At 37.2% G+C, this 13,724-nt stretch overlaps 1 protein-coding gene across 1 annotated transcript; it reads right to left on the reverse strand.

Moving 5' to 3' along the window:
• Positions 1-4,472: 4,472 nt before the first annotated feature.
• Positions 4,473-12,307, reverse strand: pmela (premelanosome protein a). Its single transcript, XM_061042725.1, has 12 exons — positions 12,205-12,307; positions 10,832-10,927; positions 10,582-10,728; positions 10,143-10,277; positions 8,896-9,057; positions 8,511-8,795; positions 7,651-8,412; positions 7,434-7,553; positions 7,203-7,305; positions 6,145-6,350; positions 5,970-6,060; positions 4,473-5,051 (listed from the first exon to the last, which is right to left on the reverse strand). Exons 1-12 carry the CDS (start codon positions 12,266-12,268, stop codon positions 4,907-4,909), a joined length of 2,316 nt encoding a protein of 771 aa, XP_060898708.1. The 5' UTR covers positions 12,269-12,307; the 3' UTR covers positions 4,473-4,906.
• Positions 12,308-13,724: the final 1,417 nt, after the last annotated feature.

Here is a 13,724-nt window from a genome sequence, read left to right on the forward strand (position 1 = left end):
GGGTTTATTTGGCTCCTTCAGCACATTTCTTTCAAAATGTATATTTTGTTAATTAACTAATCATTATGTACTTTCTGTTTTTCCATTGATCTATTATGTTTGTTGTTGTTGTTTTTGTTTTTTTGCTTTTTAAGTGCAATAAAATAAATGAAAATAAATAAAAAATATTTCAGTCATGCTGGTTTGCTTTGACTGGGACAAGTGGACTACAATCTGCAGGCCTGCTGTAGGATCTGCTGGAGCGGTTGGTACAAGATAGAGTTCATTTGTGAAAAATGATGGCTTTACTGTGGTGGAGTTGTACTTGGCTGCAGTGCACGTCTGGAGTGAACAGGGTTGGAGGAACAACATTTTACATGTGAGTCAGTGACATGTTAATGGGGAACATGATTTACAGCAGAGTTTGGTAATTACCATAATGGAGTACTGCGGTGCTACAAGTCCGTTATAGGGGTATTCATTTGGAATACGTATGTATGTAAATAAAGAGAAACATGGAGGAGCAGTCCATGCATGAGTAAAACAATACAATTTCCATTCTAATATCCTAAAAAGTTGTTAAAAGGGTGCACAGATATTTGCCTGTTTTATTTCTTATCCCCTCCCCCCCCCAGAAAAAAAAAGATCATTGTTAAATTATCCAATAAAAATGCACTTAGGAAATCCACCTGCTGCATGGAACAAGACATTGTTACTATGAACTCTCACATTAATTTAGAAACACAAAGATGTACTCGTATCATTAATATGGACTTCCTATCACGCTACAGCATTTTTTCTGCTGTCGACTAGGCCATATCTTCTTCCATTAAACATTTTGCTGCAGTGACGTCAGCCTTTTTCCCTGCACTGCAGTGGGTCATATGATGTACATGTTACTGTCTGCAGCTCCGCACACTCAATGCATTAAAGTATCCTGCGACATCTTGATAGATCATTTTAATTGAGCAGAGAGAAGAACATGATGGCCGCTATTTTTTTTTTTTTTTGCGCACTAAGCTGTACTGGTCGTATAACTTAGCTTTTGAAATGCATTTTTTACTCAATGCAGAGAGCATGTCGAGTGTCACTGATATGACTGTCTATGGTTTGTACAGCTGCGGTCTGCTGCAGTCTAAACAAGCCATCTTGTTATTTTTCAATGATATTCTATAGTTTAGATTTTGCATAGATAGCACAACTTTTAAAGCGCTAAATGTTGATCTTTTATCTGCATATTCTCTCCCTGCAACTACTATAAGTTGTTGCTCAGTGCTAATGTCTATTATACAGTTCTACTATTTTCCATGTGTTCCTCTGACAGCCATGATCATGCAGCTTCTGGCCGATGAGGTATCCTAAAATACAAAAGTTAAGGAAACAATATGGTATGCTGCTGGGGGTTTCTCATTTAAAAAAAAAGACAAACTATGAGCTGTATCATGGAAGTTGTTGTCCTCACTGTTCAACAAACACCATAATCTTTCAAATTTGTCTGACTTGTCTCATTTTCACAGACGAGGTGATGCATTCAAGTTAACTCACAATCATTTCCATTTCAATGACTGTCTTCTTCACTCTATGATAATTCATCTGGTGTTTCCACACCAGACAGGTGACCAATCACAGAGTTTCCTGTTTAAATTCTTGTTGTAAATATTGTAAGTAAACAGCTCAACAAAAGCATAACTGGGCCATTCTGCAGAATTGGTTCAAAGTCAGGTTGGAAATATAAAGTTTTATTCCAAAAACATTTCCCCTATATATATAGTACCATATCTGAAGTACACATATCTAGTTAAAGAATCGTCAAATTTGATATTGTATTTTTAGACTGTTTTGGACTGTATTTCCTCTCCCCAAATGTGTCACTACCGAACATAGTATTAAACTATGATAAAAACAATATTATGTTAACCTGTTCGTATTATGTTTACTTCCTTTATGTAAAGATTATTTTTACACAATAAAATAAGGTTTTCACAATAAAATCAATAAAAATTATACAGTTAACCAATCAGTATTATAACATTTTAGTTGATAACTCAATATACATATATATATATTTTTAAAAACAACCAGTGTTTCGGTAGTGACCAGTATTTTCTTTGTAGTGTTTTATCATATTCCCTCAACTTTATTGCTTAATTTTAACTCATAACATGTCTGATGTTGGGAATATTACAAGCACGTATGTTTAGTAGTCAATAAAATAAATTATTTTTGAAGAAAAATGTTCATCCATGACCATATAGTACAAACATTACTTATCAATTGCTTATTTGCTGTAAATAGATGATTGAAATGATGATGCTTATAGAAACTCACTGATTCTTTGGAACACATTTATTTCAAACTGATGAGATTTAACTACTTTACCATTACATTTTGTCACTACCGAAATGATAATGTCACTACCAAACTTGACCATATGATTCGCTAGTGACTGTTTCGGTAGTAATAATAATAATAATAAAGTTTATTTATAAAGCACTTATCAAAACCAACGTCACAAAGTGCTTTACAGAAAAAAGAAAAAATCCCAACAAATACACAACAATAAAATCCTATTAAAAGCATGAAAAATAAAACAACTGTGCAGCAATCATTCAATTAACAGAGAAAAGAGAAACAACCGAGACAAAGTAAAACAAATAAAACATCCTGGATGAAACAAGGATTATAAGAAGGCCTTACGATAAAAATGTGTTTTTAAAAGTGATTTAAAAGAAGATACTGATGTAGCTAGTCTGAGATCCTCAGGCAGGTCGTTCCACAGCCGAGGAGCCCGAGCTACAAATGCTCGATCTCCTTCAGTTTTCAAGTTTGAGGTGTGAACAGTAAGGAGGTTCCTGCCTGAGGATCTCAGGTTACGCACTGGCTGGTAAGGGGACAGCAGTTCAGAAATATATTCTGGGGCCAAACTGTGACAATTCTAGCTAATTTTGAGCATAATTAAAGAATGCTAGCAAACACATCTTTGAAGAGGTGTACACCCATAGAAACATAATCATTTGCATAAAACCCCAAAAAGTTTACATAATTGAAGAGAATATGTGTTTGGTAGTGACAATTTTTAAAGTAACACACTGATTTTCATACTATGGAACACATTTATTTAAAAAATTATGGGATTTAGCTGCTTATCATTCAGTCATGGGGGACAGGGATGCAATGTCACTTCCTGGTCAAAAATTCAGGGGTGTGGCTTAAATCTAGGCTCAGCCAAGCCACTAAAACTCGTGTGTTTCAGTAGTGACATAAAACAAGGGACATGATTTTTTGAGCATAGTTTTTTAATTTAAAAATTAAACCCACAATAAATCTGAGTCTTTCAACCTTTGTTTAAACTTAATCATAAAGATCTTTTAAATTACACAGTTGAAACAAATCTAAAAAATGTTTTAAGTGGTATTTACATAAATTGAAATTTAGGGGTCAGGATTGGGGACAGCTACTTCTCAATAGAAAGTACCCTATAAATGATATTTGATTAATTATTTATTTATTTAGCTTATCACTATCTCATTTAATGCCCTGGGTTTAAATAGATCATAATATAATCTCAGTAAATATTCATGTCTGAATACTTAATTGTTTTGTTAAACCTTTTCTTTTTGTAATGGGACTGCACTTTGAACTAATTCGGTAAAATGCCCCAACTAGGTTGATTCCCTTTGAGATATCTTGATGCAAATGTTAGAACAATTGTTTTTTTTTTTATAGTAGTGGGTTTTTAACAAAGCTTTATTAAGTTAGTTCATACCTGCAGTATTTGTCAGTCATTTTTCAGCTAACCTAACAAACTTTCAGGTCATACAACTGATCAAGTGAATGAGATTTAGCACAAAAATGTTTTATTTACATATACAGCAGATTGGAAGCAACATTAACAGACAATATAATATGTATATATGTATGTCTGACGACCTGATTCATATTTCCATTAAGTCCAATATTACATGTCGTGTAAGCTTAGGTTTAGTCCCCAGTAGGCCGTGTTGGACCTGTCTAATTCCTAAGAAGGTAGTGCATGGTTGGTTTATTAAAGCTTTTTGTTTTGTTTGGAAACAGCTGCCTGTCATCTGAAAAGGCTTGTGATATTAATGAGAGTGAAAAAATAATTAAATATGTCCAGGAAAACACCAAAACCCTCTGTAGAGCTGAGGGGAATCGTAGAATTGTGTTATAATTCCTCTCCCTGTGAGAGACCCTTTGTTGTTACGCAGCTATTTTATCAATTGTTTTATTTCAAACTAATAATTAATGCATCAAAGACTCAGATTATGTTCAAATCAAAAATGTTGCAAAGCTGAATGGATAAATTCTGCCACAGTGTTTCATTGGCCTTGATCATTTGAAAACTTACCAAATGATGCTATTGTTGATTAGTTTGAAAATTGTTCCCACTTTAATTTGTTTGTTATCAGTCTATGACATAAGATACTGTTAGCAAATGAATGGGAAACAAAAGTAGAAAAATAACAAACATGTTTTCTATAGAGTTTGTTTTTATTAATTTCAGAGTAGCAAACATAACTCTCTGTGATGTGAGTGATTACAATACATTGTAAAGATAGTGTGTCATCGTTCATTTTCCATAGGGTAAATATAAGTAAGCCACAAGTAAGAGACTAACGAATGGCTTCTATAAACTATCAGTGCCAATTAATAAAAAATACTGTTGGTCAAAATAAATATTATGTTCCTCTTCAAGCATTTCAACATTTGTATCACACCGTGCTCTCTTCTAGAACAACATATTTAGTTGTTTAAGGAGCTGGTGAACGTAGCTTGGTTCATTTAAATGGTTCTGGGATAAACATGAACCGAGAGTAAAAATAACATGACAGTGAGAGTATGAAGTGTTAAAGGAGATATTTAAGCAGATGTTGTAAATGTTGAATGCACAAGTCGATAATGATATTTAAACAACCCTCCCATGAAGCAGTGGGCGGCTCTCTCCCGCTGACTGTCTGCTCAACAAGTTCCACAACAACATAGGCACCGATGTTACCCCTGGGCTGCCTCCATTATTGTCTTCTCTGAGTGGCTGGTACTGCTTGAACCGCCTGTGAAGAAACGTGGAACATGTGTAAGTAAGGTCAGGAAAAACTCAGTAATCACTGAGTTAAACCAAATATTTGGTTAACCAAAGTGAAATGTGCTTAAGCTGCAATCATCATTTTACAAAGTAAAGAAGAATTTAAAACTGTTAACAAGCAGCTGGCTCGCTTTCAGATTAACTGGGACAGATTTTCTATTTGGATACGTTTAGAAATGACTGGTTTTAGTTTGAATCAGCAGATACATTATGTTTTGTTATATTCCATTATGCTCTATAAGCTACGCTAAGTTGCATGGTGTTATATTACTTTACTTAATGTTGCCTTGAATGCCTTTCAGCAAGTCAGGTAAAATTATCATTGACTTTCAGTGGTTGACCTTTTTGCATGCCGACATTAAAGTAAAGTAGTATAGTCCGGACATTGGGAAATATTAAAACTATTAGAACTATTTTCAAGTGACCTATCTATTTAATATATGCACCTACAAACGAGTCATAGGGTAGTACTTTTTGTTCAGTGAATATAAATAATTGCTGACATGCTTACAGCTGTACTTACAATGTAAACATGTTCATTCTAACCTGCTGAACAGCAGCCAGCATGTTTTCAGTTTAATAGTGAGCATGTTAGCATGCTGGCATTAGCTCAAAGAATTGTTGTATAGAGTCTCATCAGTAAGCGGTCTATTTTGGTACCCAACAGGGATCAAACCCCTGAACCCTTACACTTTATAATACTATATGCTCAATTTATACGCCTTTGTTGATTGTGTTTTCTGCTCACTTTAAGAAATATTTTGACATTACAGGATTACTGAGAGACTAAAATTAAACAAGCTAAGACAATTTTATATATTTACAGTACCTTTGCTTTAAAAAATGTTATATCAAAGAAGTAAACAGTTAAAAATGTCAAACTCACCTGTACATCAAACCTAAACAACAGACCACACAGGCTAGAACCATCACACCAAGGACTGTGACGGCAGTTCCAGCTGGGGAACCAGTGGAGGCTGAAAGAGATGCACATTGTAAATGAGAGCCAAATCAATGGACTCTGAACTTTAGTGCCAATCAGGAATTTTTCATCCACCCACCTAGTGACACGCTGACTCTGGCACTTGCTTCAGCAAAACTGACATCATTAGTCAAAGAGACATTGATGCAAAACACTCCAGTGTCATTGAAGAAAGAACGAATGATCATTTGACAGTCTGGAGAAGGTCTGGCTTCAGTACAGATGGTTTCCATCGGCGTTACACAGTCAGCATCTGAAATGACTGTGCACACCTCACTTGGCAAGCTATAGGAAATATAATAAAGATGCAGAGAACAAATTATGCCTATTTCTGGACAACAGACATGGCAAATTCATGTTTTTCAGCAGGAGAAAGCAATAATATCTTGGAGTTTTCTGATGCTGTCTTTGTGTGTCGGTAGAATGATTATTGAAGAAGCTTCTAAAACCAGAATTTCATACTTTAAAGGTCACATCTTTTGCAAAATACACTTTACCATGGTTTTATAACCCTAATATGTGACCCTAGCTGGTCTACAAACCCCCAATTGTGAGGAAGTTCGTCCTCTCAGTCTTTTGACTGCTCCACTTTTTAGAATGTGTTCAAACAGGCCATTTGGAGATATTCCCTTCATGACATCACAAAGGGCAGTAACCCCTCCCCCCGGTGGATGACACTCTCACAGCTAGGTGTTGTTCTGCCCTCTGAGTCTGCCTGTCCACCTTAAACAATAGGACATGGAGCGAGAAAGCCCAAACGACCCAGAGAGGGGGCGTGGTCAGACACAGCTAATCTGCATTTAAAGCTATAGACACAGAAACAACCTCTTTTGAGCAGGGCTGAAACAGAGGGGTTTATAGGCATGATAAATTACATGATCAGAATGGATTTTTAACAGGAAACTTCACAGACATGTTTTGGGGAGCTGTCAGACCTATTTAAAAAAGGATAATATGTGACCTTCAAGACATTCGTCAAAGGAAGTCATGTTGTTACATGCAACCTTACAGAATCTTTCTTGATTTGAGTAATATTTGTAATATGTCTGATTGATTCTCGATAGGTTCTAGAGTCTAATTTAACAACCAACTCAACAACTCTAGTACCTTGTGTGATTGAATAATGTCATTACTCACCTTCCCTGACAGATAACAGTGACGTCCACAGCATTCTGATCCAACTCAGTCGCCAGTGACAAAACACCCGACATCTGTACAATCTCTACACTTTCAATAGCCTCTGCAGGATGAAAAGAGGTGAAAAGAAAATGTTATGAATTTCACAGATATCATATTATTTATTATCAAGAATATTATTATACAAGCATGTTTTTAAATGCCATTATTACAAAAACTTTACAGACTTACGGATAACATCTAAAGAGGTGGCAATGGAGCCATAACGGTAGACATTACAGTCATTTATCAGCTCTGATACGTCTCTCTTAGCCACAATCAGGGCGACCTGTGATGGATCTACAGCAACAGCTGTTTGTGGAAAAACAAAAGGCATATTTCATCACACTTACATTGCAAAAACTTTATCTTTGTTTTTCAAGAATACTTATTTGGAGGCACTATTCACCTGTAGGAGCTGCAGTAGCTGCAACGGCATTCTCCGTGGCTGCTATTTCAGCCTCGGCATCAGTTGGTGCTGGGTCTTCAACAGCCGTGTCCTCAGTGGCAACAGTGACTACAATGTCATCAACAGGGGCTTCTGTTTCGTCCTGGACAACCTCTGCAGCAACATCATCAGCAGCATTAATGACCTCAACCTCTGCCTCAGGAGCAGCAGTAGCAGGAGAAGCAGCAACATCTGTAACTACTGCTGCGACGGGCGCAACCGTGACAACGGCAGCAATCTCAACTGCAACTTCTTCTCCCTCTGCAACAGGGGCAACAGTAGCAGTATCAACAATTACAGGCACAATTTCTTCAGCTGCATCTGCAACCACAACAGTTTCAACTGGAGCAGCTGTTGCAGCGTCTGTCAGCTCTACAGTTTCAGCTGCAGCATCGACAACCTCACCAACTGCTGTTGCAACTGTGACCGCGGCTGCAGTATCTGCTCCTGCAGCAGGGACAACAGTGTTGGCGGGATCTGGTACAATAGCTGCATTGACTTCAGGAGCTACTGAAGCAACAATAACTACTGCTGTTCCTGCATCTACTGTGTTTTGGTCTTCTGCTGCAGGAGGCTGCAAGGAGGCAGCAAGTGCAGGAACATCAGATGCAGGGAGATCTTGAGCTATTGTGTCTCCTTCTTCAGCCGGCGCAGTTGGGATAGCTGCAGCAGTGGGGGTAACCACAACCTCTGCTGAAGCAGCAGAGGCATCAATGGGAACAACTGAAAGACAATTTCAAACAGAGCAAACTGTAGTTAAAAATTTTTTTTATTTGTATTTGTGTAAATCCTAAAAAAAGAAATGACATTTTATATCTCACCAACAGTGGGACTTCCACACGTCTGGGGGATGGTTGCCATTAGGACCACCTGGGGTCTAAACGTCCCAATGTCAAGATATGTGTGTGTGACGGAGAGCTCTCTGGAGATCAGAGTACCGCTGCTGTCACCAAAGTCCCAGCTGAAGCTGATGTCGGCATTGTCAAGATACTGGCTGGGATCGTGGAGCTTGACACCGAAAGCGATGGCTCGCTTCTGGATGAAGCTCTGGTCCGCCTGGTTAACATCATTGACTTGGGAGAGGGACATTATGAAGGGAACCTGGTCTGATTTGGGGGAGAAATACGTAGAGATGTTATGATACAGATCAGCTTTAGGTACAAATAATAAAAGAAGAGTTTTCTTCAAGTAGGTACGATAGGATACCTGTGACTGTGAAGACAGTGGAGGCATAGCCGAGAGGGATGAACTTGTCTTTGTTGCGGCAGTGATAGATGACAACCTCCATGTTGTAGGAGCCCAGGGGAGTATCACGTGTGTTGAGACTGAGGGAGGACGATGGTCCATCTGCAACCTGCCAGTAACGCCCTGGAATAGAGCAACATTTTAAATATTAAGAGTGGTCATCCTTGTAAATCACCCTCATTATACTTGACATGCTGTTATCAGCAGATTGTAGGATATAGAAGACCAGAAAGAATTCACTCATATTTTTGGTCTGAGTTTTAGAGGATAGGAGGGCTTTTAACCTTCAAAATATAAGGGACCAAACATAAAAATCACTTGGGGTTTGTGGGCCACACAGAATAGGCCTATAGAGGATTACAATTAACTTCTACCCCATAATGTAATCAGTATTTATGAAACGATGTGCATTCATTTTCTATAATATAAAATTAATTCCATTCTATATAATTATTTAAAAAAACAATAGATAACTTGATTTATCACTTGTGTTGTTGTCAAAGTAAATTAATACTTTTCACAATCAGCTTCACGTCCATTCAGCAGAGACATTTAAAGCTAAAAGTGAGCTCATGTGAGTTTCTATGGAAACTGATAGCTCAGAGTTCAGATTCAGACTTCACTGAGCAAATGGCAGGTGACTGGTGTATGTAATCCTGTTGTTGTTAATCAGGGCATTTTGACCATACATACTCAGCTATTGGTTTAGAACATTAAGTCTATGCTTTACATATCTCACAGTAGCTTGGCCTGATGTACAGCAGCATGTGTTGGCGGCCTTTAAAAGGCCATAGTTAATCCAAAAGGGTCAATGGTCAAATCGGTTTGTTGGGTAGCTTCAGAATTGCTTACCTAATTATGATGTAAAATAATATAACTGTAAATTAGGTCGATCATGCCAATAAAAACCATGACAAACTATTATTCAATCTTATTCTGTTACATTTGGTCTTCAGATGTGGAAGAGCATGATAGTTTCCTTTGTCAGACATAAAGGGTGTTTACATCACAGTCATGCTGTTCAGGGAAAAGACCTTAGGACAGTCACCACTGATTTTTAAGGATATTTGTGTCCTGATTATTGAAGGTTTTCAGTCACAAGGGGGTACCATAGCTGACCCAGATTGTTACTGCTGCAGCATATTTTGCAGTAGAGGAGCAGCCTAGTTCTGAAACAGACTGATTATTATTTAAACAAACATATTTACCCCATGCTTTCCACACATAAACATAGCGGTTCTTCTTGTCCTTGCCCTTCTTGAACGATACACCATTTGGGAAAACTCCAGTCCAGTCATTGTCATGGTTGGGATACACAGGCTGACCTTCATGATATTGGTTCCCTGAATAACACAAAAACCAAATCAGAATCAATAACAGACATATAAACTATATCTAAACATATAAATATGAGACCAAAGATCTTGTTAATAACAAAAGAATATGGCTTTTTAAATTATCATCTATAAATTAAAAACCCTTTTCATTATTCATATGCTCATTGTTAAATAATGTTAAAATGGGGCTTTGAGCATTTATGAAAAAGAAACAACAAAAACTAAAAAAAAGATCCCAACAGGTTGCATATCAAATTTTCGTACCTCCCCCCCTGCAGTGTTACATCTATTACAAGAGAGGTTATCTCACCATCGATGGTGCAGTTGCGTGCCCAGACCACCTGACCATTAGGGAGCATGGTCTGGTTCTTTGGGAAGTTTAGATTAATAGTAAAGGTTGCTTTGGCTCCAGTGAGGGTGGGTGAATCATTTGACACATCAAAAGTTACTTCACCACCTGGAAAGAAGAAGAAGAAAAAAAAAACGTTTTCAGTTTGAGTTGCAGATTGTTTTTTTTTTTTCATCATTTCTGTTTTTCTAAACAGATGAATGAGCCTTACCAGTCCAGGAGTTCCTAAACCTCTGGTCTCCATCTTTCCACATTGGATACATCCGCGTGTTCCATGGGCGGTAACGTGTGAACTGATATTTAGACTCTGGAAGAAATGAGAAAACTATTAGTAATGGAAGACATTTGTGTTGTGTCAAACACCAAAACCAATCAAATGATGTATTGTAGCAAACTTTGAAAAACATGACAAATAATTTAAAAAAAAGCTTTTTAACCTCAAAAATGTTCTTTATTGCTTTATTCAGTGTATTCAGTTTGCATTTATATCATTCCCCCTGCCAAATTGTGTGGTTATATCATGTACTTCATATTGAGTAAAGAGTATAAAGAGTTGAAGTTATAGACTTACAGCACCTTACACAAAGTAATGATAGAGATGCTTATGTAAATGAGGCCAGATCAGTGTTCTTGGTGTCGTTGAGGGGTAAGGCGCATCGGGGTTCTTAGCAGTGGGAGTCACACGGTCTGCACCCCCCCCAATCCCTTTCATGTGACTATCAGCTGAGCTGCAGCATCAGTAATCCCAGTGAGAGGAATGTAGGATCCCAAGCATTGACTCACAGGTTGTGTTTTCTCAGCTAGTGATGCGTATGTGTATGAACGTGTGTGTGCGGGTTTGTGTGTGTGTGTGTGTGTGTGTGTGTGTATATGATGTATGATTAAACTTAATCACCACACAAAAACATGAACAATGATTTTCTAAATATCCAAGTATGGAAATAAATGGTTATAATTTACAGCCTTCTGGATTATCACCCTTACATCACAAATTAAAGAGCGTCAGTAATGGTTGTAAGAGTTAGTTACTGTGTTAAAATGTTATTTAAATGATTGTTTATCTTATTATCTTGAACAGAATGCAGACTACGCTGGCATGAAATTAGCTTTCATCACAGATCATTACATAGAAATTTCAATTGGATACGCCAGTTCAAGGAATCAGTGTGTAATTGGAGGGAAAGCAGAAATGTGTTGACATGAATTAGGCACAGACATTAAAATCAAACAGTTGCCTGTTATCTGAACTGTGTTATAAAGGTGGTTACATCACACATGGGAAAATCCACCTAAGGACATGGTTTAGACTCATTTTTGAGCTTCTAATCTTTGTGTTGCCCAGTTTAATGAAAGAATTGAGCAAAATAATTCCACTTTATTTCTCTCCATGTTTTCGTGCTTTGGGTTTTTTTTTGTAAGTGTGAAAATGAGAGAAAACACACTTCAGTGTAGTTGCACTGAGACATACATATTAGTTTTCTGAAGTTGTAACACTTTTTAAATAAAAAAGACATTGAGTTATAACTTCCACATTTGTTTTATACTTATTGCATACAGAGCTTACAGATAGTAAAAATCACTCACTTGACCCAGATGCAGATACAAATGCAAAAGCCGAAACCAACAGCGCCAGTACCAGCATCCTCATCCTGTAGGTGTGTGTGTGTGTGTGTGTGTCCTCTTTCTGAGCCCAAACACAACTTCCCGAGAGACTTAACTTAAGTCTCCTCACTCACTATAAGAGGGGCTCAAACATGAATTACCATAAAGTTTCTCTCTGGCCTCTGACATCACTGGAACTCTACAAACTGGCACCACCCCTTCTTATAAACTTAAGCACGGACAGGTTTGATAAGTGATGATTTGTTAACTTTTGAACAGATTGTTGTGTTTGTTTGCAGCCTGATCCTGTACATACCATCTTTATTATATTATTATATTTTATTTCCATACCTGAGCTAAAAGTGTTTCCACTTCTACTTTTTTATTTTTTTGTATTTTACTGTGAATAACATTTAAGCGGTTTTCATTCTTTCATGTCTGAAATAAAATATCTCCAAAAAAGCACTCAGGAGCTTGTGCACAACTTTCAAGGCGCTGAAGATCTAGTAGTTAAGAACTTTTTAATAATTAAAATGAACACACTTGAGGGAACAGATATCCCTCAAGCAGGACAATATTTTCTAAGTGCATTGTTGGAAAATCAATGGCTGCTTGGCACGGTGTAAATGAAAATGTTGTACTCTATGTCTGCTTAAGGACAGAGAGAACGGTGAGAAATGTGAGCAAAGCTCGAGTCATGCCTGCCTTTGACGTATGACCTTAGAGCTATGAGTGCATGGGCGTCACAAGATGAGTGTGTGGCCAGTAAATCAATAGCATCCCTTTATTTCCTCAGCCTGTTCCTCGGCTTCCTGCTGTCCACCTCAGGCTGGTGCAGTGCAAACGATCTGCAGACACACCCGTGCTCCATTTATGAGACATATACCCTCCTTTATGATCATAAAGAGGAATGCATTTACAGGAAAGAGCTGATCGAATCTAGAATTAGTAATAGGCTACAAAAAAATCTACTTTCTCAAAGTCACAAGCTATTGAATATAAAACATTTTAAACAATCCACACAACTGACTTTTCTTTCTTCTTTTTTGTATTCTTTGCAAAAAGAGTCACATCATGTCAAATGGAGCATCTCACGTTTAGCATCTGCATGTAAGACAAAAGTCATCAATAAATCCTGTAAAAAGATATCAGTGACATCACGCTGAATTATTTATGTTATCCTCATTCCCTTGGTTTTTCTATGTGATGTTAGTTGTATAAAAACAAAAGAGGTGATGTATCTCTCCAGTTCTCTGTAGTGCTGAAGGATGCTGTTGATGTGCACTTTTTGTTTAAAAAATGTGCGTTTTTCACAAGAGCACCAAAAGTAGCATGAAACTAAAACAGTTACTAAACAGAGGGCTGAGCATTGATGATCTAGAGATGTCTCATTCTAATTCACAAATTTATATCCAATTTTCTTTAACTGTGAATAATAGGAATAACTTGTATGAATCACAAGATAGAAATTATTGATATAAAGGAATGTTAGGTGAAATCAA

The sequence above is a fragment of the Labrus mixtus genome, chromosome 7 (genome assembly GCF_963584025.1).
Source record: "Labrus mixtus chromosome 7, fLabMix1.1, whole genome shotgun sequence".
Taxonomy (NCBI): Eukaryota; Metazoa; Chordata; class Actinopteri; order Labriformes; family Labridae; genus Labrus; species Labrus mixtus.

What these genes read in the sequence shown, in the direction of transcription:
- pmela (XM_061042725.1), bottom strand. Translation starts at nt 12,268, where the DNA reads ATGAGGATGCTGGTACTGGCGCTGTTGGTTTCGGCTTTTGCATTTGTA. An exon ending in GTTTAGGAACTCCTGGACTG is followed by an intron (nt 10,729 to 10,831) that starts GTAAGGCTCATT and finishes TCTTCTTTCCAG; the next exon opens with GTGGTGAAGTAACTTTTGAT. An exon ending in CAGAGTCAGCGTGTCACTAG is followed by an intron (nt 6,061 to 6,144) that starts GTGGGTGGATGA and finishes CATCTCTTTCAG; the next exon opens with CCTCCACTGGTTCCCCAGCT.